Source organism: Ctenopharyngodon idella, chromosome 2 (assembly GCF_019924925.1).
Source record: "Ctenopharyngodon idella isolate HZGC_01 chromosome 2, HZGC01, whole genome shotgun sequence".
Lineage (NCBI taxonomy): Eukaryota > Metazoa > Chordata > Actinopteri > Cypriniformes > Xenocyprididae > Ctenopharyngodon > Ctenopharyngodon idella.
The window spans coordinates 29,127,439-29,155,402 of NC_067221.1; the positions used below are offsets into that span (position 1 = coordinate 29,127,439).

Below are 27,964 nucleotides of genomic sequence, written 5' to 3' on the forward strand. Positions count from 1 at the left end.
GGCCATTGATGATGTTAAAAATTAAAAAAAATTGTTTTTAATCGGATGTGAATTTTAGTTTTGAAAGGGGACTATATCAAAATTACATCCTAGTTCTATTGTGTTAAATTACGTTGACTGATTTTGCTACCGATACGTCGGAGGTGAGCAGAAGAGTGACGTCATCAGCCTGAGTCCTCGAGAAAAAAAGAGAGAGCGAACGTGCACTATTGATTGTGTGTGTAGGCTATGTATAGAGAAATCCTTGCGTGTAAATACGAACTCCAACATTGAACTGAGAAGAATAAAGTTGTAAAAAGGAGAAGACAGAGTCTTGTCTTTCCAGGGGTGCAACATAAACTTCCGCTCTGCTCTGCTGCTGTCAATGTCCGCGACCCATAAGCTAAGATGTCATGCAAGAGGCTTATGCTATCGCCATGCAAAATCTAAAGAAAAGTGCGAAGAGAGGGCAGAAAAATTACAATCGACAGGCATGGAGTTCCACTCTTGAGCCAGGTGACCACGTCCTGGTGAGAAACCTCACACCCAGAGGCGGTCCGGGTAAACTGCGTAGCTACTGGGAGGACGTAATTCATGTGGTCAAAGAACGAAAAGGCGATGGGAGCCCTGTGTATGTGGTAGAACCCTTCCAAGGAGCAGGAAGAAGACGTGTGTTACATCGTAACTTACTGCTGCCATGTCCTTACCTGGTTGAAGAACCCGACGTTCATGAACCCAATCTGAAGAAAAAAAACAATGAAAGAAAAGCAGAACGGACAGTGAGAAGAAATAATAAACACAGTCGTGGTACTTACCTGTCAGATCCAGATAGTTCCAGCGAAGAAGAGTATCCCCCGTGGACAAGGGCTAAACGGGCCAATCTACCCCTCAGTGTCAGAGCAGAGGAGTTCCGCCCAAAAAGGGAAACACCTAAACATGTGACCAAGGAGACGGTGGTACCAGAAGAACCCCTTGAAGAAGAGAACATTGAGAAGGGACAGAACATTGAAAGAGAAATAGAAGCGCCAATCATTGAATCTGAAGATGAGCAGAGTGAGGCTGGGACAATAAACAACAGGCCCAAGAGAGTTAGACAGCCCCGACGTGTCTACACCTGTGACCAGTTAGGTGAGCCAACGTTTCAGCAGTTGAAGATCTGTCCTGTCGGAGTGAAGTGGTCTACAGGAACCAGCCGTGACCTCTTTGCTGGCTCATCCTTCATGTATCCTTTCTATCATTGCTAATGGTTTAAAAAAAAAAAAAAGGAACACAGAGATACAAATTCATAAGTTTTAGTTCATAATTCATAACTAATTTAGTGTAACATTTAACAAATTATAGTTCATGGCAGAAGTTACAAAATAAGTTATCTATGCAATTATTATAAATAATAAGTACGGAAATGGGCTATTATTTGAATATATTGAAATAAAACAGCAGTGTAATAATGGTTATGTATGCACTTACCATATAAAAGGGGTTAAACTCATAGCTGAAAATATGTAGACATACAAGAAACGGGTGTAAATGGTATTTTCCTTGTCCCTGTGTGAAGATTTGGGGGGCCCACCAACACTTCTATGGATTATGCACCCTTTAATACTAATGGACTATGAACTCTTAGTCTTGTGTTGATGCTATGTGATGTTGATGCTAAGGGAAAAAAGTGTGGAGAAATAATAGAGCCCAATTACTCTACAATGTGTAGTGTGGAAAAGTAAAACTTATTTGTTAACTCACCCTTCTTCAAAAGTTAGATTGTTGACATTGTTAAATCTAATTAAGTAGGAAATGTTTGACAACATTTTTTTTTTTAGTGGGGGAGGGCGTTGCACGCTAGGAATATGTTAAAATTTACTTTTTTTTTTTTTAGTTTTGAAAGGGGACTATATCAAAATTACATCCTAGTTCTATTGTGTTAAGTTATGTTGACTGATTTTGCTACCGATACGTCGGAGGTGAGCAGAAGAGTGACGTCATCAGCCTGAGTCCTCGAGAAAAAAAGAGAGAGCGAACGTGCACTGTTGATTTGTGTGTGTAGGCTATGTATAGAGAAATCCTTGTGTGTAAATACGAACTCCAACATTGAACTGAGAAGAATAAAGTTGTAAAAAGGAGAAGACGGAGTCTTGTCTTTCCAGGGGTGCAACAATGACCTTTTGCAGGAGTTGCAGTATTTAATTAGTACAGTTTCAGTTCCAGTTGTTAATCAAACTATTCACCAGGTACTGCAGGAACATAATTTGCAGGTTGATAAAGTTGTTGTAGATGAGTTAGCCACCTTTCTTTGCCAGTCACATCCAATTCAAACAGCAATCAGAGAGCAAGGTCCACTTTCCACTACATGGAAACTAAAGGCATACTACAAAGCCCATTTTTCAGTAGTAAAGCCTGTAGAGTATGTGCTTGATCGGAGTGATGGAAGGACATTTCAGTACGTTCCAATTCTACAATCCCTGCAACAACTTCTGAGTTGCCAGCCAATACTTGATAATACACTTCATTTAAAATCAGTGTATAAAGGAGATGAATGTAAATATACATGTTTTTTTTGATTCACTCAACTTCCAAAGGAACTTCCTTTCTGAACCTGCTATCTCTTTCATTTTGTACGTTGATGAATTTGAGATATGCAACCCCCTTGGCACGTCCAAGAAAAAACACAAAATTTTTGGAGTTTATTGGATATTAGGCAATTTACATGAAGGATGTCAGTCAACACTGTCTGCTATAAATTAAGCTGCTTTAATTAAAAGCAGTGTTGTTAAGCGATTTGGGTATGACACAGTGCTGGAACCATTGATTGATGACCTTGTCACGTTGGAGAGACATGGACTTTTCATTGAAAAACTGGGAAAGACTGTGAAGGGCACAGTTCAGTGTATTGTTGCTGACAATCTTGGTGATCACAGTATTGCCGGATTTGTGAAAAATTTCTCTGGAAAATATGTCTGCAGATTTTGTACAGCAGAGAAAGAGGAATACCAGACTCAAGAAGTTGGATCTGAAACATTCTGCATCAGAACTGAAGAACTACATTCTGCTCATCTTCAGTTTATGAAAGGCAATGACTTGCCTCACCATTTTGGTGTGAAAGGGGGGTGTGTGTTTTCAGAAAAATGATCACACTTCATGTTTGCACAGGATTCCCGGCTGATGTTGTACATGATCTTTTTGAGGGTATTGTCCCTTTTGAGATAGCTTTGTCCTTGACAGTCTTTTCATCTAAAAAGTATCTCACCTTGGAACACCTGAATAAAGCAATTCAGAGCTTTCCATTCAAATGGAATGACAAGACAAATCGTCCACATTCTGTTCCTCTCACATTTTCTGCAAGAAGAACAGTAGGGGGTAATGCCCATGAAAATTGGAGCATGTTGAGGTTTTTTCCTTTTTTGATTGGAGACAGAGTGCCTGCCAATGAACCTGCGTGGCAACTTCTAAATGATTTGAAAGACATTGTAGATCTTGTTGTCGCTCCTTCACACACCAAAGCTTCTATAGCATATCTGGCCTTCAAGATATCTGAGCATAGAATCAGATTCCAAGAGGTTTTCTGCTTCAAGAATGTGCTCCTGTCGTTGTCACAAAGACATCAGTTTCATATGGGATATCATCTGTATCAGTGCAGCTCTCTTACACCAAGATTGGAAGTATCACATGTTTCTAATCTTCCCAATGATGTTCTGAATGAAGACATATCACCGACTGTACAACAGAAACACCCAAACCTGGATGTTGTGTGCTTGGCCAAGGAAGTAACATTTAAAGGCTTCACCTACAGAGAAAGTATGGTCATTGATCATGGAAAATGTTCAGGACTTCCAGAGTTTGGCGAAATTGTGAAAATTATTGTGTTGCATTACAAACCACTGTTCATCGTCAGAAGACTTGATGCATGGTATACTGAACATTATAGAGCCTATGTCTTGGTCCAGTCATCTGACAAGAAAATTGAACTTTTAGAGCACCATGACCTTACAGACCCATATCCACTTGTTCAGTACACAATTGGGGGGAGACGCATGGTGGCTCTGAAGAGATATACATGTTTGAGTTTAGAATTGTTTATAAATTCTAAGAAAAGTGCACAAGATGTAGTGAACATGTAAATGTCTAGCAATTATCTATTACTTGTACTGTATCTAATCTTATTTATTTTCTTTTTTCCAGAATCTGTTAGCATGTCAGGAAGAAGATCTGCCAAGCTTTTAGTGATTGTGAGTCAAGATGATTCAAGAAAGTTGCTTCTGCCAGATGGGATTCCTGAATTAGTGGATGAGCTCATTGAAAAAGTGAGGGAAGCTTTTGGATTAGATGGTAGATTCAGACTACAGTATCAGGACAAAGATTTTGGGGATGTATTTGTAAATTTGACGAACACTGGAGAACTTCAGAGTCTTGGCACTCTAAAGATTATCCTGTTGCCAGACGAAGACTCATTCACTGCTCAAACAAATGATGGGACCCAGTCTAATGATGGGTCCCATCATTAGACTGTCCTCTGTCCTCCGTTGGCTCTGGCGACACTGATGATACAATCATCCTCTCACCCCCTGGCTCAGAAACAGTTTCTACAAGAAATCAACAGTGGCCAAAAGAATTTAATATTCCACGCTTTTCTTATGACACTGAACTGAACAATTAGAGAGAGGAAATGCTCTTTTTAAGGCTAACGGAACAAGGCTGACTGTCACTCCAAAGATGAAGTCTGATATTCTGGAGAAGGTTTGTGATGAGATATACAAGTATAAATCTTATCCCAGCAGTGTAAACTTCTGTGAAGTTTCAGAGGCACTTATCAAGAAACACCCTTGCTTAGCAGAAAAAGGATCCTTCAATGGGTGCTATGGGTGGACACAGAGACTTAAAATGAAGATGGGAAACCTACGCACACAGTTGAAAGGTCTTGGATGCCCTGAGTATTTGGTAAATTCTCTGAAAACCAAAGCCTCAGACCATGCTTTTCCAGCTAAAAATGTTAAACGACCTAAACGGGGTGAGGCCAATCATATCCCATCCCTACCTGCTGAAGAGACATCAGCAAACCTTGAAATTGAGCGCCTGGCACTTTTAAAGGAAGTGAAGAAAAGAAACAATGCATTGACAATCAGAGAAAAAATGACAAAGACGTTTGCCTTACGCAGACAAGAGATTGTGGAAAACCAACCTAGTGTTCAAGAACTGCGAGAAAGATGGCCAGCTCTGTTTCAACAAGAGGAGGTAAAAGCATTTATTTTATTGAAAAATGTTAAAATGTAAGTGACTAATCCTGAATTTACCATAGTTTTTACCATGGGATTTTAGTATGTAGTGTTTTTGAAAGTGTCTTTGTGTGTATATGTATTTTTACAACTAGTTCTCAAAGTAAAATCATTTTTTTCAGAAGTCTATTTTCTGTTTCTCTTTCTTACAGATTAATGCAGAATTTTTGCACATCACAACCTTACCTTTACAATCGAGATTTATGGCCTCTTTGGACAGACAGAGCTCTCAGCTTATCCAGGTTATTAGGAGCAAAGGTGGAGTCCTCCGTGAAAAAACTAAAGACACTATTAAAGTTATGGATCAGGTATTGGTTGCATGCAAACAAAATTGCTTGTGGCAATCAATTTAGTAGTGTTTTGGTCTAATAAAAACAATACATCTTGAACATTTTGTAGAGTCTGGACATAGACATCAGAAGAGAGAGCCTGCTGAAGTGCCTGATCATGTACCTTGGTGAAGATGCAAGCTGTCTGATCAAAGAATACCAGGTAATGTAGACAATGCAAACTACTGAAATTTTCTCCAACCATGTTTGCCTTAAAGTGATATTTCACTACCAAATCAACATTTCCCAATGTTTTACTCGCCCTCAAGGCATCCTAACTGAATATGGTTATATTCTTGAGCAGGGTATCTGCGGGGCATTAAAAAGCATTAAATGGATTTTGTGAAAATTAAGGCCTTAAATGGCATTAAAAAGCATTAAATTTTATTCCTACAGGCATTAAATTTTTAGATAGTTTTGAAGAAAAATAGTACTACCAGTTTATTTTGAATATAGCCTTCATAATTAATAACTGATTTGCTGTCACAAAATATGTACATTGCTGTGATACACACGCGGAACCAGTTTGGTAATTGCCTCCGTCCAGTGCAAAATTGCCGGTAACGCCGTTTTTGATAGCGGTTTACAGGCTTGAACCTGGAGACGGAAGGCTGCATCATGCCAACTTAGCGACTTTTTTCCAAGAAAGCGCATTGTGACAGATATAGCGACTTGTTGAAACCTTATCTATCTTCCGAGACCCCCGGTACTGCCGCACAAGTGCGAAATCTTGCTTTCCTGCCGCAGGCGTACCTCTCTCTGCGTCTATTCTGTTCAGTGAGTGACTGAGAGGATCAGCGCATTCAGTTGAGGATGTGTGCTCTGTCAGAGAACAAATTTAAAATAGAGATACTATTGCTTCTAACCTGAGTGATCATTTTACATGTACAGCCAAAATCACAGCAAATGTCTTTATCTTATGTGTATGGTGATTTTTTCAGACAACGTCTCAATTACAAGTCAGGATTATAACATGTCAGAGCTCGACACTAATGCTTGTCAGTCATCGTCAATAAAAAAATTAAAAAAACTTGGGAATCGCCAAAATGCAAGAATGACAAATTTGATTACATTTAGTGTAAGTGGATAATAATAGGCTGTATAATGGACTGACGGTTACAAGGTTGCTCGCGCAGCCTTATTTTCATTAGCCTACTGAATGATTCAGCGTTTTGAACGAATCGGTTGAGTCAAGCATCCCAATGTGCATACTATCCGCCCTAAATAGTATTGAATATTACTAATGTCACATACTATTTAGGATGGATAGAATGCACATTGAGACGCAGGCAATGACTCATTCATAAACAACTGCCTCATTCTTGAGTGAATCAGCCATTGGAATGAATCGTTTGAATGAATGACTCAATGACTCACTTATTAAGACGGTTATTTGCCGCCACCTATTGGTGGTTTAATTTCATTTTTAAAAGTATCACTTTCCGCCCAACATTTCTTACTTGAATTTTCAAAAAATATTTAAAACAATCCCATAACATTATTTAATGCAGTTGTAATTTTTTTTTATTGTAAATGATTTAATTTGATTGGTAACAGCCATTAGTGTCTTATTCTAATTGAATTTATTGAACAAATTTAAGAATTTAAAAATAAAAGATGAATCATACATTTTACATGAATCATACAGGATTGGGTGGGGGGAAATTGCCCCTTGTAAAGGCAAAAAAAAAAAAAAAATGCCATCAGTGTAAATATAACGTCTCGGTTACAAAGGTAACCCTTGTTCCCTGAAGGAGGGAACGGAGACGTACGTCGGACAGACCGACGAATAGGAATCTCGCTAGAGAGGCCAATCTACTTCGAGTGTAACTACAACGAGCCAATGCACATTGGCATGCAATCATATGCATCAGCTGCTCGCCTCGCAGCGCGGGTATATAACGAGCAGCAGGTGCGTTGCATCTTCAGGTTTTCGCTGAGGAGCCGAACCGGATAGGCGGCAGCATCAGCGGGGTACAGCGACTGTGGCAACGGGACGTACGTCTCCGTTCCCTCCTTCAGGGAACGAGGGTTACCTTTGTAACCGAGACGTTCCCATTCAGTTGGTCACGTTCGACGTACGTCGGACAGACCGACGAATAGGAATCCCTACCAAAGCGCCACAGGGGCTGCCCCCTTCCAGCGCTCTGTTGTAAGCCACCTGAACCCCCTTGCCTACGGACGGTGGGACAGGGCTAACACAAAGAGTGTCGATCACTGCTGTTCCCCAAAACCCATTCAGTGAGACTGTTGGATAACGCTGGGAAAGCGTACCCTTCCGCTGGGAAAGGAACGCTGCGGAAGCCACATCCTTCCCCGAAGGAGTTATGTGGAGAAGTACATATGGACTAACCCGTAGGCTGTACTACATATGGAAGAACTGGGGTGACTCCAACTCGATGAGAGGTGGGTTCTCCCAGAGGGAAAGACACGGGCTTTGTTTAGGAGCAACCGTGGAACTAGACATATGGGATCCCAGTAGGGTCACACATATGGTACCCAGCCTAAACCCGGTTCTCAAGGATACAACGGAGTATAGGCCTAGCGCCAGACGCTCCGCCACGTCGGCTGCCGAAGGGAGATCGGAGGACTCAACAGGGTCTGCCTTGTAGGGACTCTCTGGAGAAAAAAGCGCATGTAAGCGCAGCAAGCCGACACTAAGCCGGGGCCTCTCCGTGCCTCTGACCTGAGGTGAGAACACGGGAGGAGACCGGCTCGACACGAAGGCTATAGAATCTAGCGAACGTGTTAGGTGTCGCCCAGCCCGCAGCTCTACAGATGTCTGTTAGCGAGGCGCCACGAGCCAGCGCCCAGGAAGATGCGACGCCTCTCGTGGAGTGCGCATGCAACCTGAGCGGGCAGGGCACGCCCTGAGCTTGGTAAGCCAGGGCGATGGCATCCACTATCCAGTGGGCCATCCTCTGCTTGGAGACAGCCTTTCCCTTCTGCTGGCCTCCGTAACAGACAAAGAGCTGGTCTAAGGTCCTGAAGCTTTGAGTTCTGTCTATGTACAGTCGCAAAGCGCGAACTGGACAGAGCAAAGCCAGGGCTGGGTCTGCCTCCTCCGAGGGCAGCGCTTGCAGGCTCACTACCTGGTCCCTGAAGGGAGTGGTAGGAACCTTGGGCACATAGCCAGGCCGGGGTCTCAGTACCACATGGCCGTCACCCGGCCCGAACTCCAGGCACGATTTGTCGACCGAAAAAGACTGCAGGTCCCCTACCCTCTTGATGGAGGCCAATGCAACCAGCAGCAAAGTCTTCATAGACAGAATCTTTAAGTCTGCTGATTGCAAGGGCTCAAAGGGAGCAATCTGAAGTGCTCTCAGCACCAGAACAAGGTCCCAAGAGGGTATGGAGGGAGGACGAGGAGGATTTAACCGCCTCGCCCCCCTAAGGAACCTGACGACCAGGTCGTGCTGACCAACAGATTTGCCATCTATGTGTTCATGATATGCGGAGATAGCAGCAGTATGGACTTTGAGGGTGGAGGGGGACAGCCTACGGTCCAACCCCTGCTGCAAGAAGGAAAGCACGACACCGATCGAGCATTTCCTGGGGTCCTCTCGACAAGAAGAACTCCACTCGACGAACAGGTTCCACTTCAAGGCGTAAGCCCGTCTCGTAGACGGTGCACGTGCCGAAGTGATGGTGTTAAGTACCTCGGGGGGTAAGTCACCTAGAACCTCCGCGTCCCGTCCAGGGACCAGACATGGAGTTTCCAGAGGTCTGGACGCGGGTGCCAGAGAGTGCCCGGTCTCTGAGAAAGAAGGTCCTTCCTCAGAGGAATGGGCCAGGGAGGGGCTATCGCGAGGAGTGAGAGTTCTGGGAACCAGGTCCGGTTGGGCCAATAGGGCGCAACTAGCAGGACCTGCTCCTCGTCCTCCCTGACTTTGCACAGGGTCTGTGCAAGTAGGCTCACTGGGGGAAACGCATATTTGCGAAGGCCCCGGGGCCAGCTGAGCGCCAGTGCGTCTGTTCCGAGTGTTCCCCGGACAGGGAGTAAAACAACCGGCAATGGGAGGTTTCTGGTGAGGCAAACAGGTCTACCTGAGCCTCTCCGAACTCTCTCCAAATCAGCTGGACCACCTGGGGGTGGAGTCGCCACTCTCCTGGCCGCGCAGCTCGTGATAGCTCGTCGGCCACACGGTTGAGCACACCGGGAATATGAATGGCACGAAGCGACCTCAGATGCTTCTGACTCCAGAGGAGGAGATGGCGGGCGAGTTGCGACATGCGACGGGAGCGTAGACCACCTTGACGGTTGATGTACGCAACGGTCGCAGTGTTGTCCGTACGGACCAGTACATGCTTGCCCCGTAGCGGCCCTTTGAGGCGGCTCAGGGCAAGGCGTACCGCTAGCAACTCGAGGCAGTTGATGTGCCAATGCAGATGGGGGCCCGTCCAACCCCTGACACTGCATGCCCGTTGTACGTGGCACCCCAGCCTGTGGCAGAGGCATCTGTGAATACCACAGCATGCCGGGACACCTGCTCTAGGGGTACTCCAGCCCGAAGAAACAAGGGGTCCGACCACGGGCTGAAGGTTTGGTGGCACTCCTGAGTGATTGCCACCCGGAACGTGCCGCGTTGCCACGCCCATCTCGGGACCCGGCCGTGGAGCCAGTGTTGAAGCGGTCTCATTTGAAGCAGACCGAGCGGGGTTACTGCCGCTGCGGCTGCCATATGCCTCAGGAGCCTCTGAAAAAATTTCCAGTGGAACCGCTGTCCTGCCGTTGAACGTATTCAGGCAGTTCAACACCGACTGAGCACGTTCCTCTGTGAGGCGTGCTATCTGTTCGACCGAATCCAACTCCATACCGAGAAAAGAGATCCTCTGCACCGGGGCGAGTTTGCTCTTTTTCCAGTTGACCTGAAGACCCAACTGGCTGAGGTATCTGAGCACCAAATCCCTGTGTTCGCACCACTGATCCCGGGACTGTGCCAGAATGAGCCAGTCATCGAGATAGTTAAGGATGCGAACACCCTGTTCTCTCATGGGAACAAGGGCTCCCTCCACGACCTTCGTGAAGACGCGGGGAGACAGGGCCAGCCCGATGGGTAGGACTCTGTACTGATATGCTTGACCTTCGAACGCAAAACGCAGGAATGGCCTGTGTCGCGGAAGAATCGAAACATGAAAGTACGCGTCCTTCAGGTCGATCGCTGCAAACCAATCTTGGGGACGGAAGCACTCGAAAATGCATTTCTGCGTGAGTATTTTGAACGGTAGCTTGTGAAGGCTCCGATTCAAAACTCGCAGATCCAGGATCGGTCGTAACCCACCGCTTTTCTTGGGTACAATGAAGTAGGGACTGTAGAACCCTGACCTCATATCGGCTGGAGGGACCGGCTCTATCGCGTCCTTCGCCAGTAGGACCGCGATCTCCGCACGCAAGACACGGGCATTGACAGCCTTCACTGCAGTGAGGTGGACACCCCTGAACTTGGGGGGGACGCTGGGCGAACTGAATCGCATAGCCGAGCCCGATGGTCCGAATGAGCCAGCGAGACGGACTGGGAGCGCTAACCAGGCTCACAGAGACCGTACAAGCCGGATCAAAGGGACCGCAGGCGTACCCACAGTGAGGCAGCGAGGTGGAACACAGGGACGCAGCTCAGGAGGCTCTCTCTGCGAGGCGGCCCGAAGCGGGGTCAGAGTGTGCTGTGCAACACCTACCTGGTTCCACGGTTGGGCAGGGGGCGCAGGAGAGGCTTTGCTGCCTTCTCGACTGCACGCTGCTGCCCTCTGGCGAAGGAAGAGGGGGATGAGAGTGGTGAGGCTTTTCTCCTCCCACTGCTCTCCGAGCCCTCTTCAGACCCAGAGATGGAGGAACTGCTCTCTTTTTGAAAATTTGGGTACCGCTGGCTGTTGGACCAGCGGGAGAACAGAAAAACCCAACCAACAGGATTTACCACCCGGCCCTCCTCCGGGGGGGGGGGGGGAGAGCAGCCCCACCCATCTCTGGGTCACCCGTCTCAGGGGTGATTTTTCACTAACCACTTAAACAGTAGCAGAGACGGGAGGCGTCATCTTCCTGCAGCGGACACAGTAGAGCAGACTGGGCCGGAGTTTTTTTTTCTGCAGGGGACGACACCCTTGGCGACGAGCAGACTGAGGGCCCACGAGGAACTCAATGGTTTGTCGGGGGAGGCTCCCCGGTCTGCCACTAACTGAGGAGAACTGCTGGGCTCAGTCCCCGACAGTGTCACCGAAAAGGCCACCTTGTGAGATGGGAGTGTCGAGAAAGCTTGACGACCTCTTGCACCTCAGCAAGGTAAGCCAGGGGGGCGCTTCTGGACCACTGAGGTGGACATCGTCTGGCCGAAGGCCTGCGCCGTGACTTTGATCACGGTTAGTCAACAAGCGCAGCTCAACCCCGGCTCAGAACTACCCTCATGCATAAAGAGTGCCTTGGCCTCACATGCAGGGTGGGTGTGGTCTGTGAACAGCCACCCCACCCATAAGGGTAGTGAGAGAGTAAAAACTTATGCAGATTTTGGCATTCCATATTTACAGCACCAATATAGCTCCATAATGCCAAGTTTTTCATGCACATCCGGAACACCCGGGAAAGCATGGCTGTAAACTCTGAATCTGAGTCAGCATAAGCACACACCATTACAGTGGGCAGCATCACCCTCATTTCCAGAACATAACAGCCCTCTCTCCGATGCTGCAATCGACATTTGACCCTCAGCTGGAGCCCTGAATGAAATGCTAGGTTCCCTTATGAAAAGGACCAGCAATCCAATCCAGAAGCTGCACAGCATGTAATGCGCTAGAGGGAGGGGCCCTAGGGGGTTGGTTCCCCGAAGGAACCCCTCAACCTCAAGACACCCAAGCCATTTCACCAAAGTAGACCTCTTCTGGTGCACCAGAGAGGGCGCTACAGTGGAGATTAGGCAAGGAGACCGCGCATCTAGAGCGCCGAGCGAGCGCTGGGTTGCCGTGACAACCCGCGCTGCAGCCCGACAGCTCGACGGCACACGACACGCAGAGGAGCGAGAGGTTTGCTTTCGCTGATCTCCGCGGTCTCCCAGAGTGTCGGGCAGACCCGCGGCTGTGCTTTTACACACAAGCGGCAGCTGGCCAACAACAGAGGGGACTCAAGCTTCCCGGAGAAAGAAGAGTCACGACCGGCGTGTCGACGTGATCATGTTCTCATACGAAAACATGAACCACCCACGAACATCGTTTCAGCACGTGCCCAGACATGTGAAACAGTGATCGTGGCCGTCAGTGAGGACAGGAAACGACCGCATCCAGAAACACACAAATAGAATGTCATCTTTAAAAAGACGCAAGCTCTATTTGTGTAAGCTCTTTTAGGGACTTTACTCTTTTAGAGTGCTGAAGCACGCAGGGGAACGGCCGCCGCAACACAGACAGGGATTGTGTGCAGCCTGTCGTGTGCTCTTTCTCTCTTTGAAGGCGCTCACTCTTACCAGCCGTAAAAACGGCTTTCAGCGCTCGAAGCGCACCGTACCGGCCGTGAGAACAGCCTTCTGACGCTGTCAAAACAGCTATTTGCTCTATAATGGCAAACGAAACAAAAAACAGAAAATAAAGAGAGGACTTCGACCCCGCTGCTGTGCTGTTCGCCCGCACTCATAAAAAAAAGAGAAGTTCAACCAAAAAGCTTGACTCTTCTTCAGCAGACACTTGCTTGCAGAGAACAGGAACAAACACCGTTCGGCTCCCAAGCGAAAAGCTGAAGATGCAACGCACCTGCTGCTCGTTATATACCCGCGCTGCGAGGCGAGCAGCTGATGCATATGATTGCATGCCAATGTGCATTGGCTCGTTGTAGTTACACTCGAAGTAGATTGGCCTCTCTAGCGAGATTCCTATTCGTCGGTCTGTCCGACGTACGTCGAACGTGACCGACTGAATGGGAACAAATATGCAGATTTACATATGTCAAAGCTGGAATATTCTGAAAGGATATTGCTTCAGAATAAATTTATATTTACACCAAAAAAAAAAAAAAAAATCCTATATTTTTCAGACAAGCAACTGTTTTACTCAGACAACGAATGACCGATTTACTTGTCCGAAGGACAAGCACATGGCAAGGCTTAATGTCGAGCCTTGTATGTAGTCTTAATGGGCCGCATTTCATATTGTCTGACAACAAAACAGAAAAATATATAGATGAAACAATCTTATTGGGAATTTGGCTGTATTAAAATACATTATGTGAGCACAAACAGGTAGGAGCAGAGAAGCAAACAAATGTTAAGGGCTGACACTTGGAAGAATGCGAATGCAACTTAATGACATAACGAATATTGTAATTGCCGTATGACGTCATCTATTGACATTTAGCAACATATATATGGCATTAAAAAGCATTAAATTAGATTTGATGAAACCTGTAGAAACCCTGTTGAAGAAAAAAAGAGAAATGTGAAGTCCGCAATAAATAATTTATTAAATAATGCAACGTTTCGACCAACAGGTCTTCATCAGGCACAAACATGTGGCATACACTCAACTCTTTATAGATAGACATCAGGTGTTCAACTTAATCAACCTGAATCAAGAAATGGGTGACACCCAGAGGCTCATGAGGGGAAAAAAAAAAAAAAAAAAAAATTGTATATATATATATATATATATATATGTATATGAAATAAAATAAAATAAAAATAATTATAATTATAAAAAAATAATAATAAGAGAAAAATTTATATTACACATGAACCTCATAATAATATACAAAGTCGAGAGAAAACTCTAGATACATATAAAGTCATATAAAAAATGACAGTCTCAATTATTAAAATATAGCTGCAAGCAGCAATTACGGGGCCAAGCACAAAAACGGCACAATAAGCCAGCCAACTGTCACAGTCTGTTTAGTTTCAGTTTCAGTTTATGGACTTTCTGTTTGTTTTCCATGATCACATGTTCTGTTTCCCGCCTTCATTATTAGTTCATTAGTATCACCTGTGCCTTATTAATCATCCTTGTTATGTTTGCTATTTAGTTTCCCCCTGTGCACTCAGTCTTTGTCCGTTCACCGTTTGAGTAAGTTGTGTTGGATTTCTATGCCTGTTACCCTGTGGATAGCGTCATTAAACTAGTATTTGGATTTATTCCACGGAAAGCCATGTTTTTTTTCCATTTGCCACAAACTTTTGTTTTTGTGGCCAGACAGTGCTCATTGGAGGATGAAACCCTCAACAACCTGTTCTGGATCGGGGCCAACTTCTACCATGCCACCCACCTTCCAGACACCACCGGACTTACTTGGAGGGAAGCCGTATTTAGGTGTCTGGAATGCGTGTGGTCCCGATCCAGAACCCGGCCAGACTCAGAGCCCAGCTTGTCACCACCGCGATCGACGACGCCTGAGCCCCCCGCAGACTGGAAGCTTCCGCCTGCCGCGACGCTAGAGCCTACACCCGAGGACGAAGGGGTGGAGCTCAACATTGCCCCGGAGCCGAAGCACCGCCATGAGTCTGACCAGGGGTGTGAGCTAACGTCCTCGTCCATCGCCATGGGAGTCCTCGTGGAGTTCGAGGGGATGGATGCGAGCCCCGCCCAAACCCCCGCCACTGAGAGCAAGCACAAGATGGACTTATTGGACAGTTTTATTGAGTGTGCCGAGATAAATACTTTGTGTCCCTGCAATTCTTATGAATCTGAGTCTTCGACAGTTCTGTCATCCCCACCCAACCTCCCTCTCCCACCACCTCAAATTACTGCTATTAAGGACACTTTATCTTTGGTTTCCTGTGCCATTCTTCACGACCAGATCATTGCCAAGCCTGTCACCCAGCCATCGTTGCCTCCCATCAGTCCCGTCGATTCACCTCATCCTCCTCTCAGTGGCGTGGCTTCATCGTGGTCCTGCTGGGAGCCTACTCTTCCTGGGCGTCAGGAGTCCGTGGCTTCGCCTCCTGCCTCGTCATGCTCTGTCCTGCCTCGACCCGTCGACCTGGCTCCTGCGCCTACACTCCTCCTCCCCTCGACTCCGGCTTCGACCATCGAGCATTCAGACTCGCCGGGCTCCCTCGGAACGTTGGCTCCCCCTGGGTCGGACGTCGCCAAGCCTCCGCTGCGGACTTGCGGGCCGTACGCTGCTCTCCGGCCCTCCACCCCTTCAGCTTCGGCAAGCTCCGCCCTCCCTCAGGCTCCACCTCCGCCCTCGGTTGCACCAGCTCGTCCTCTGCCCTCCGGATCTCTACCTCCGCCTCGAAGAGTCGTCGCTGTGGCTTCGTCGCGGTCGCCTAGGTCATCGGCATTCCATCACCGCCTCGGACTTCCGTCTGCGCGGTCGACTCCACCTTGGATCATCGCCTTGGCTGAGCTCTGGGTCACATCCACCTGGCCACTCCTATCTCCTCCAATCCCGCCCTGGTCGTCGTCCTCCATCCATCTGCCTGCCTCTGGTTTCTACCCCTGGCCACACCCTCGTCCTCCTCCCAAGCCGCCTCCATTCTCCTTCCACGGCGTGAGGACACGCCTTTTCGGAGGGGGGCGTAATGTCACAGTCTGTTTAGTTTCAGTTTCAGTTTATGGACTTTCTGTTTGTTTTCCATGATCACATGTTCTGTTTCCCGCCTTCATTATTAGTTCATTAGTATCACCTGTGCCTTATTAATCATCCTTGTTATGTTTGCTATTTAGTTTCCCCCTGTGCACTCAGTCTTTGTCCGTTCACCGTTTGAGTAAGTTGTGTTGGATTTCTATGCCTGTTACCCTGTGGATAGCGTCATTAAACTAGTATTTGGATTTATTCCACGGAAAGCCATGTTTTTTTTCCATTTGCCACAAACTTTTGTTTTTGTGGCCAGACAGTGCTCATTGGAGGATGAAACCCTCAACAACCTGTTCTGGATCGGGGCCAACTTCTACCATGCCACCCACCTTCCAGACACCACCGGACTTACTTGGAGGGAAGCCGTATTTAGGTGTCTGGAATGCGTGTGGTCCCGATCCAGAACCCGGCCAGACTCAGAGCCCAGCTTGTCACCACCGCGATCGACGACGCCTGAGCCCCCCGCAGACTGGAAGCTTCCGCCTGCCGCGACGCTAGAGCCTACACCCGAGGACGAAGGGGTGGAGCTCAACATTGCCCCGGAGCCGAAGCACCGCCATGAGTCTGACCAGGGGTGTGAGCTAACGTCCTCGTCCATCGCCATGGGAGTCCTCGTGGAGTTCGAGGGGATGGATGCGAGCCCCGCCCAAACCCCCGCCACTGAGAGCAAGCACAAGATGGACTTATTGGACAGTTTTATTGAGTGTGCCGAGATAAATACTTTGTGTCCCTGCAATTCTTATGAATCTGAGTCTTCGACAGTTCTGTCATCCCCACCCAACCTCCCTCTCCCACCACCTCAAATTACTGCTATTAAGGACACTTTATCTTTGGTTTCCTGTGCCATTCTTCACGACCAGATCATTGCCAAGCCTGTCACCCAGCCATCGTTGCCTCCCATCAGTCCCGTCGATTCACCTCATCCTCCTCTCAGTGGCGTGGCTTCATCGTGGTCCTGCTGGGAGCCTACTCTTCCTGGGCGTCAGGAGTCCGTGGCTTCGCCTCCTGCCTCGTCATGCTCTGTCCTGCCTCGACCCGTCGACCTGGCTCCTGCGCCTACACTCCTCCTCCCCTCGACTCCGGCTTCGACCATCGAGCATTCAGACTCGCCGGGCTCCCTCGGAACGTTGGCTCCCCCTGGGTCGGACGTCGCCAAGCCTCCGCTGCGGACTTGCGGGCCGTACGCTGCTCTCCGGCCCTCCACCCCTTCAGCTTCGGCAAGCTCCGCCCTCCCTCAGGCTCCACCTCCGCCCTCGGTTGCACCAGCTCGTCCTCTGCCCTCCGGATCTCTACCTCCGCCTCGAAGAGTCGTCGCTGTGGCTTCGTCGCGGTCGCCTAGGTCATCGGCATTCCATCACCGCCTCGGACTTCCGTCTGCGCGGTCGACTCCACCTTGGATCATCGCCTTGGCTGAGCTCTGGGTCACATCCACCTGGCCACTCCTATCTCCTCCAATCCCGCCCTGGTCGTCGTCCTCCATCCATCTGCCTGCCTCTGGTTTCTACCCCTGGCCACACCCTCGTCCTCCTCCCAAGCCGCCTCCATTCTCCTTCCACGGCGTGAGGACACGCCTTTTCGGAGGGGGGCGTAATGTCACAGTCTGTTTAGTTTCAGTTTCAGTTTATGGACTTTCTGTTTGTTTTCCATGATCACATGTTCTGTTTCCCGCCTTCATTATTAGTTCATTAGTATCACCTGTGCCTTATTAATCATCCTTGTTATGTTTGCTATTTAGTTTCCCCCTGTGCACTCAGTCTTTGTCCGTTCACCGTTTGAATAAGTTGTGTTGGATTTCTATGCCTGTTACCCTGTGGATACCGTCATTAAACTAGTATTTGGATTTATTCTCCTCGTCTGTCCTCCTTCCTGCAACCGACTGTAACACCAACATGGCTGTGAGCATCAGACCAACTGCAACAGTGAGCAATTAAAGACCTATTAAGATCATTTTAGGCAAAAGAGCTGAAAAATGATCAAAAATTAGGATTTACTGGTTCATCACTTTCGACCAATAGGTGGCGCTGTGACCAAATTAATGTGGTATGGTCAGAGTGAGGTGACAATGACACTTGCAAAGTTTGGTGTCAATATTTCAAAGCATTGCAGAGATACAGACTCAACAGTGATTTTGGCATCATGCCTCTAATTCGTTGCTGCAGTATAGGAAAAAAGGTTATGTCTATCAACATGAAATCCATAAGTTTTTGCCGGCATGGTCTGAAGATGATACGATTCAATTTTGGTGAAAATTGGACCAATGGTCAAGGAGGAGTTTAAAAAAGTGTGATTTTAAAGAAAATCAAAGTAGTGGAGACTCAGTTATGCTGACTATGGCAAAATTGGCATCAATGTTCTCAGCATGACCCACGGAATCTAATAAGACCAGTCTCATTACAATAGGCCACAGTTATATAAAGCTATTATTAAATATTTCGTTATAAAATTTGACCACAAGGAGGCGCTGTCTCAAAACCTATTGTGTACCTTCAGAGCATGATGCCGATGCCACATCCTGAGTTTCGTAATGGTACATCAATGCATTCGTATAATATAGCATTTTTTTAATCATAATACTGTATTGTAGTTAATGTAAATTTCATGTTTTGTTCAATTATAGAGCCACCAAGAGGCACAATCCCACCATTTTTTTTATGTGTCCTCATGGTGATTCCATACATGTGTGTATCAAATTTAGTGCAAATATCTCATTTTGTTTTGAAGTTACAGACATTTATATGTAAGAGATCATAAAAAATGACCCATGGACGACTTTGTTTTGATTTTTTTTTGCCACTTCCTATCAAAATTTTGACATTTGGGCTGTGACATATTGTTAACCAGCTTAGGTTTTTTTGTTTCCTACGCTGGTTTCGTTTCGATCGGACTAATGGTTACAAAGATATTCGCAATCGTTTTTTAAGTGCTAAATCACCACGCCGCACAAACCGTAAGTTGAAACCTAGCATGTTTGGTATCGTTGGACAAGGATTCAGGAGTCTAAGGATGTGACTCCCATGAAAATAAGCCAACCAGATCAAAAGTTATAAGCATATGAAAAAAAAATTCTCCACTAGGTGGCGCTGGTCCGAAACTTCTCAGGCTCCTTCAGGGCATTGTCCTAATGACCCATACCGAGTTTCGTAATGATACGCTAATACGCAAAATTCAAAATGGCCGACAGTCAAAATGGCTGATATGTGAAAACTAGATATCATTCGACTTGACATGATGCCCCAAATCCAACGAGACCAAATTTATGACTTTTGGACAAACCTATCAGAAGTTATAAGCAAAAATACCCATTTTTCGTATCTCCGGACCAGTAGGTGGCGCTGCACCGAAACGCTGCATGTTGCCTTAGGTCATGCTTGTGAAGACATGTACCAAGATTGGTCTGAATACGATAAAGCGTTTTGGAGATACAGCCTTGTGTCTATTTTTGCAAGCGCTACATAAAATTTTTTCACGTGTTTTTCAAAAACGGTTTGAGAAATCAACTTGAATTCCATAATTTTTTGTCGGCATGGTCTGAAGATGATCTGGTTCAATTTTCATGAAAATCGGAGTAACGGCCTAGGAGGAGTGCAAACGATTCGGCTTGACCCAAGGAATCAGAGGAAAAAAGAATTTTATTTCTAACCCTTACGGTTCAAAAGTTATTAACATAAACATGAGTGCAACTTTGGACAGCTGGTGGTGCTAGAGGGATTGAGTTAGAGACTCCAAATTTGCTATGCACACAGTTCAGACTGTCCTCTAACTGTGTGCCAAATTTCACAACTTTTTACCATACGGTTCTATGGGCTGCCATAGATTCAAGAGCGGAAGAAGAAGAAGAAAAAAAAGAACGCCAACGGATACAATAGGTGCCTAAGCACCTTCGGTGCTTGGCCCCTAATAATAATAAGAAGAAGAAGAAGAAGAAATCTAACGATTTCAATAGGTGCCTCCGCACCTTTGGTGCTTGGCCCCTAATAGTAATAAGAAATCTAATGATTTCAATAGGTGCCTCTGCACCTTCGGTGCTTGGCCCCTAATAAGAAACCTAACATTTTCAATAGGTGCCTCTGCACCTTCGATGCTTGGCCCCTAAAAACAGCAATTACATACATCCTTAGTGTGTAAATCCAAAAACATTCTCTTTGTAACAGCTTCCTCTCATAATCACCCCCTCTCAATGTTTTTTTAACCTTCTCAATACCAATGTATTGTAACACACTAACATTATGGCCAACATTTTTAAACTGAGACGATATAGGATTACGCATATTTCCGGTCCTAATGTTCCACAAGGGCATCGGATAAGGTAAATAACATGAGTAGAAGAACAGGTATCCGATGGCATCATAATAATGCCCTTGTGGACTTGCATATGTTGGAAAAACCTCCAGATCATTTCGTACTCGAATTTGCGAACATCGTAGCAACATTAGGACCGGAGATATGCGTAATCCTATATCGTCTCATTTTAAAAATGTTGGCCATAATGTTAGTGTGTTACAATACATTGGTATTGAGAAGGTTAAAAAACCATTGAGGAGGGGGTGATTACGAGAGGAAGCTGTTACAAAGAGAATGTTTTTGGATTTACACACTAAACACTTTGTCACCATCAGGGTTGAATGAGGATTTTGATATTAAACCCTTTTTATAAGGATGTATGTAATTGCTGTTTTTTTAATAATTGAGACCGTGTCATTTTTTTATATGACTTTATATATATCTAGAGTTTTCTCCCGACTTTATATGTTCTTATGACGTTCATGTGTATTTTTTTTTCTTCTTATTATATATATATATATATATATTATTATATATATATATATATATATATATATATATATATATAATATATTTTTTTATAATTATTATTAGGGGCCATGCACCGAAGGTGCGGAGGCACCTATTGTAATCGTTAGTTTTCTTATTATTATTATTATTATAAAATTTTTGAATTTCGTGCTAAAATGCTGTAGGCCTATTTTATGAACGCATTAGCATATTGTCAAAAAACTCGGTATGGGTCATCAGCACGATGCCCTGAGGGAGCCTGAGAAGTTTCGGACCAGCGCCACCTAGTGGTAAAATCAAATATTCAAATGCTTATCACTTTGGGTGTGGTCAACTTATTTTCAAAAGACTTTTGAAGTCTTCAATAGTCCTTAGACTCCTGAATCCCTGCTGAGTCCAGTGATACCAAACATGCTAGGTTTCGACTTATGGTTTGTCCGCCATGTTGAATTTTGCGAAAAACCTGCTTTTTCGAAGTCGTCCTAGACGCTTCATTTGATTTTCATGAAAATCAAATCAGGTCATCTTCAGTCCATTCTGGCAAAAAGTTATCAAAAGCTTTTGGTAAATCAAACGATTCTCAAATAACACGCAAATTAATTTAACGTAGAGCACCCAATTTGGAGTCATGGCTGCAATGCTTTATCATATTCAGATCAAACTTTGTACATATCCCAAGCAAGACCAGAGCCTACATGCTGAGTTTCGGTGCAGCGCCACCTACAGGTCTGGATATACAAAAAATGGCTATTTTTGCGTATAGCTTCAGATAGGTTTCATAAAGCTGGTCTTTTTAGATTCTGGGCATCATGCCAAGTTGAATAATATCCAATATAATATCCAATTTTCCCATGTCTGCCATTTTGGCCATCGGCCATTTTGAATTTTGTTTTAAAATGCTGTATTTTACGAACGCATTAGCGTATCGTTACGAAACTCGGTATGAGTCATCAACACAATGCCCTGAAGGAGCCTGAGAAGTTTCGGACCAGCGCCACCTAGTGGAGAATGTTTTTTTCATTCATATGCTAATAACTTTTGATCTGGTTGACTTATTTTCACAGGAGTCATTGTCACCTCACTCTGACCATACCACATTAATTTGGTCACAGCACCACCTATTGATCGAAAGAGATAAACCAGTAAATCTTTATTATTGACTGTATATATCATTTTTCAGCTCTTTTGCCTAAAATGTTCCTAATAGGTTTTTAATTGCTCACTGTTGCAGTTGGTCTGATGCTCACAGCCATGTTGGCTGGCTTATTGTGCTGTTTTTGTGCTTGGCCCCGTAATTGCTGCTTGCAGCTATATTTAGGGGCCAAGCACCGAAGGTGCGTAGGCACCTATTGTATCTGTTGGCATTCTTTTTTTTTATTATTATTGTTATTATTTTTCCGCTCTGGAAGTCTATGGCAGCCCATAGAACCGCTTGCGGGAAAGTTATGAAATTTGGCACACAGTTAGAGGACAGTTTGATCTTTGTCCTTAGCAAATTTGGAGTCTCTAACTCAATCCCTCTAGCGCCACCAGTTGTCTAAAGTTGCACTCATGTTTATGTTAATAACGTTTGAACCTTAAGGGTTAGAAACAAAATTCTGTTGCCTTCTGATTCCGTGCCTCAAGACGAAGCAAATGCACCCTATGACGTCATTTTCCGTCATGAAAATTTTTTCCCCATTTTGAATTTTCTGAAAAACCTACTTTTTCGAACTCCTCCTAGGCCGATTTTCACGAAAATTGAACCAGATCATCTTCAGACCATGCAGACAAAAAGTTATTAAAAGCTTTTTGATTAACCCAACCGTTCTTGAAAAACACGCAAATAAATTTAACGTAGAGCACCCCAAATTGAACTCAAGGTTATATCTCCGCAATGCTTTATCATATTCAGACCAAACTTGGTACATGTCATCACAAGCATGACCTGAGGCAACATGCAGCGTTTCGGAGCAGCGCCACCTACTGGTCCGGAGATACGAAAAATGGCTTTTTTTGCTTATAACTTCTGATGGGTTTGTCCAAAAATCATAAATTTGGTCTTGTTGGATTCGGGGCATCATGCCGAGTCGAATGATATCCAGTTTTACCATATCGGCCATTTTGGCTGTCGGCCATTTTGAATTTTGTGCTAAAATGCTGTATTTTACGAACGCATTAGCATATCGTTACGAAACTCAGTATGGGTTATCAGCACAATGCCCCAAAGGAGCCTGAGAAGTTTCGGACCAGCGCCACCTAGTGGTAAAATCAAATATTCAAATGCTTATCAATATGGGTGTGGTCAACTTATTTTCAAAAGAGTCATGTCCTTAGACTCCTGAATCCCTGCTGAGTCCAACGATACCAAACATGCTAGGTTTCGACTTATGGTTTGTCCGCCATGTTGAATTTTGCGAAAAACCTGCTTTTTCAAACTCCTCCTAGGGCGTTACTCCGATTTTCACAAAAATTGATACAGATCTTCTTCAGACCATGCTTGCAAAAATTTATTAAAAGCTTTTCGATAGATCCATCTGTTCTCGAAAAAAGGCACAAATGAATTTGACGAAAAGCTTGAGAAATCAGACTTGAGGTTATATCTCCACAACGCTTTATCGTATTCTTACCAAACTTGGTACATGTCATCAAAAGCATCAAAAGCATGACCTGGGGTATCATGCAGAGTTTTGGTGCAGCGCCACCTACTGGTCTGGAGATATGAAAAATGGAATGCTATTTTTGCTTATAACTTCTGATGGGTATGTCCAAAAATCATAAAGGTGGTCTCCTAGGATTCGGGGCATCATGACAAGTCGAATGATATCCAATTTTCCCCATATCGGCCATTTTGGCCGTCTGCCATTTTGAATTTTGTGGTAAAATGCTGTATTTTACGAACACATTTGCGTATCATTACGAAACTCGGTATGGGTCATCAGCACAGTGACCTGAAGGAGCCTGAGAAGTTTCGGACCAGCGCCACCTAGTTGAGAATTTTTTTTTTCATATGCTTATAACTTTTGATCTCGTTGGCTTATTTTCACAGGAGTCACATCCTTAGACTCCTGAATCCTTGCCGAGTCCAGCAATACCAAACATGCTAGGTTTCGGCTAACGGTTTGTGCAGCGTGGTGATTTAGCGCTTAAAAAATGATTGTGAATATCTTCGAAACCGTTAGTCCAATCGAGACGAAACCACCGTAGGAAACACGGAACCTAAGCTGGTTAACTATATGTTGTAGCCCAAACGTCAAAGTTTTGATAAGAAGTGGCAAAAAAATCAAAACAAAGTCATTCATGGGTCTTTTTTATGATCTCATACATATAAATGTCTATAACTCCAAAACAAAATGAGATATTTGCACCAAATTTGACACACACATGTATGGGGTCACCCTGAGGACACATTAAAAAAATTGGTTGGATTGTGCCTCTTGGTGGTGCTATAATTGAACAAAACACGAAATTGCCATTAAGTGCTATACAGTATTATGATATAAAATGTTCTATTATATGAATGCATTGGTGTACCATTACGAAACTCAGTACGTGTCATCGGCACCATGCTTTGAAGGTTCGCAAATGGTTTCGAGACAGTGCCACCTTGTGGTCAAATGTTGTAATAACATTTATTAAAAATACTAATTGCTTAATGTAAATGTGGTCTATTGCCCAGATAACACACATACGTCGGGCCGATGTTGTCTCGATGGACAAAGTTCCATCGCCGGGACGTAGCTCACGGAGCGTTTGCTCATCGGGAAAATGTCGCCGAGACGTCGGCCTCTGATCGCGAATGCTCTCCGGCTGATGTGTGGACGATCCAAAGCTGTAAATACTGGCCGCTGTGCAGGGGCTTTCTAGGGCCTTTATTTATTTAGGCTGAACCTTTCAGGCTACACCCAGATAGCACACTGACACAGAATCAACCTAGAATCGATGTTTCTCACGACATCAAAGACCAACATCAGACACGCCATTCAAAACTAGCGGGAAATCGACGCGGATCGTTTGCTTACCTTATGCTGAAACGATGTTGATTTCAGTTGGGCTGAAGTTTTACACAGTTAACACATTTTCGTTTTTTGAAAATCTCAAATACTTAATACTAATAGATAAATGAGCATGTTTATGTAATAATCACACAACACATTCAGTTAACATTGTTTTAATATATACAAAATACAGTTACAGATAGCCTGCATGTTTAAGGCATACATCCTCCTATATACAACCCGTCAATATGACTAATAGAGAAGGCATTTACATTCAGATACACGCAGAGGTATACAGAAAATTACAGGCTAAACAGTCTCAAGTTAAAAAATTAAAAGCAATATTTACTCAAGAACAAAACTGGTCATGTTCTTTTGTACCAAACATGTTATTTTTATTGGAGCACTAAAGGAGATGTAAGGCAGAACATCTTCAGACCATGCAGACAAAAAGTTATTAAAAGCTTTTTGATTAACCCAACCGTTCTTGAAAAACACGCAAATAAATTTAACGTAGAGCACCCCAAATTGAACTCAAGGTTATATCTCCGCAATGCTTTATCATATTCAGACCAAACTTGGTACATGTCATCACAAGCATGACCTGAGGCAACATGCAGCGTTTCGGAGCAGCGCCACCTACTGGTCCGGAGATACGAAAAATGGCTTTTTTTGCTTATAACTTCTGATGGGTTTGTCCAAAAATCATAAATTTGGTCTTGTTGGATTCGGGGCATCATGCCGAGTCGAATGATATCCAGTTTTACCATATCGGCCATTTTGGCTGTCGGCCATTTTGAATTTTGTGCTAAAATGCTGTATTTTACGAACGCATTAGCATATCGTTACGAAACTCAGTATGGGTTATCAGCACAATGCCCCAAAGGAGCCTGAGAAGTTTCGGACCAGCGCCACCTAGTGGTAAAATCAAATATTCAAATGCTTATCAATATGGGTGTGGTCAACTTATTTTCAAAAGAGTCATGTCCTTAGACTCCTGAATCCCTGCTGAGTCCAACGATACCAAACATGCTAGGTTTCGACTTATGGTTTGTCCGCCATGTTGAATTTTGCGAAAAACCTGCTTTTTCAAACTCCTCCTAGGGCGTTACTCCGATTTTCACAAAAATTGATACAGATCTTCTTCAGACCATGCTTGCAAAAATTTATTAAAAGCTTTTCGATAGATCCATCTGTTCTCGAAAAAAGGCACAAATGAATTTGACGAAAAGCTTGAGAAATCAGACTTGAGGTTATATCTCCACAACGCTTTATCGTATTCTTACCAAACTTGGTACATGTCATCAAAAGCATCAAAAGCATGACCTGGGGTATCATGCAGAGTTTTGGTGCAGCGCCACCTACTGGTCTGGAGATATGAAAAATGGAATGCTATTTTTGCTTATAACTTCTGATGGGTATGTCCAAAAATCATAAAGGTGGTCTCCTAGGATTCGGGGCATCATGACAAGTCGAATGATATCCAATTTTCCCCATATCGGCCATTTTGGCCGTCTGCCATTTTGAATTTTGTGGTAAAATGCTGTATTTTACGAACACATTTGCGTATCATTACGAAACTCGGTATGGGTCATCAGCACAGTGACCTGAAGGAGCCTGAGAAGTTTCGGACCAGCGCCACCTAGTTTAGAATTTTTTTTTTCATATGCTTATAACTTTTGATCTCGTTGGCTTATTTTCACAGGAGTCACATCCTTAGACTCCTGAATCCTTGCCGAGTCCAGCAATACCAAACATGCTAGGTTTCGGCTAACGGTTTGTGCAGCGTGGTGATTTAGCGCTTAAAAAATGATTGTGAATATCTTCGAAACCGTTAGTCCAATCGAGACGAAACCACCGTAGGAAACACGGAACCTAAGCTGGTTAACTATATGTTGTAGCCCAAACGTCAAAGTTTTGATAAGAAGTGGCAAAAAAATCAAAACAAAGTCATTCATGGGTCTTTTTTATGATCTCATACATATAAATGTCTATAACTCCAAAACAAAATGAGATATTTGCACCAAATTTGACACACACATGTATGGGGTCACCCTGAGGACACATTAAAAAAATTGGTTGGATTGTGCCTCTTGGTGGTGCTATAATTGAACAAAACACGAAATTGCCATTAAGTGCTATACAGTATTATGATATAAAATGTTCTATTATATGAATGCATTGGTGTACCATTACGAAACTCAGTACGTGTCATCGGCACCATGCTTTGAAGGTTCGCAAATGGTTTCGAGACAGTGCCACCTTGTGGTCAAATGTTGTAATAACATTTATTAAAAATACTAATTGCTTAATGTAAATGTGGTCTATTGCCCAGATAACACACATACGTCGGGCCGATGTTGTCTCGATGGACAAAGTTCCATCGCCGGGACGTAGCTCACGGAGCGTTTGCTCATCGGGAAAATGTCGCCGAGACGTCGGCCTCTGATCGCGAATGCTCTCCGGCTGATGTGTGGACGATCCAAAGCTGTAAATACTGGCCGCTGTGCAGGGGCTTTCTAGGGCCTTTATTTATTTAGGCTGAACCTTTCAGGCTACACCCAGATAGCACACTGACACAGAATCAACCTAGAATCGATGTTTCTCACGACATCAAAGACCAACATCAGACACGCCATTCAAAACTAGCGGGAAATCGACGCGGATCGTTTGCTTACCTTATGCTGAAACGATGTTGATTTCAGTTGGGCTGAAGTTTTACACAGTTAACACATTTTCGTTTTTTGAAAATCTCAAATACTTAATACTAATAGATAAATGAGCATGTTTATGTAATAATCACACAACACATTCAGTTAACATTGTTTTAATATATACAAAATACAGTTACAGATAGCCTGCATGTTTAAGGCATACATCCTCCTATATACAACCCGTCAATATGACTAATAGAGAAGGCATTTACATTCAGATACACGCAGAGGTATACAGAAAATTACAGGCTAAACAGTCTCAAGTTAAAAAATTAAAAGCAATATTTACTCAAGAACAAAACTGGTCATGTTCTTTTGTACCAAACATGTTATTTTTATTGGAGCACTAAAGGAGATGTAA

General features: G+C 44.5%; 1 protein-coding gene across 14 annotated transcripts in view; it reads left to right on the forward strand.

The window, feature by feature from the left end:
• The window catches only part of si:ch73-321d9.2 (uncharacterized), a 51,080-nt gene that overhangs the window by 5,895 nt on the left and 17,221 nt on the right, over window positions 1–27,964 (forward strand). For 10 of the 14 annotated variants that reach the window (XM_051878747.1, XM_051878756.1, XM_051878738.1 and 7 more), the window contains 4 exons: window positions 4,153–5,202; window positions 5,396–5,551; window positions 5,643–5,735; window positions 14,732–16,365. In XM_051878747.1, the coding sequence (XP_051734707.1) occupies window positions 15,078–16,124 (1,047 nt within the window). In that variant the 5' untranslated portion in view covers window positions 4,153–5,202; window positions 5,396–5,551; window positions 5,643–5,735; window positions 14,732–15,077 and the 3' untranslated portion in view covers window positions 16,125–16,365. The other 4 variants (XR_007927313.1, XR_007927314.1, XM_051878764.1 and 1 more) reach the window with 2 other exon arrangements.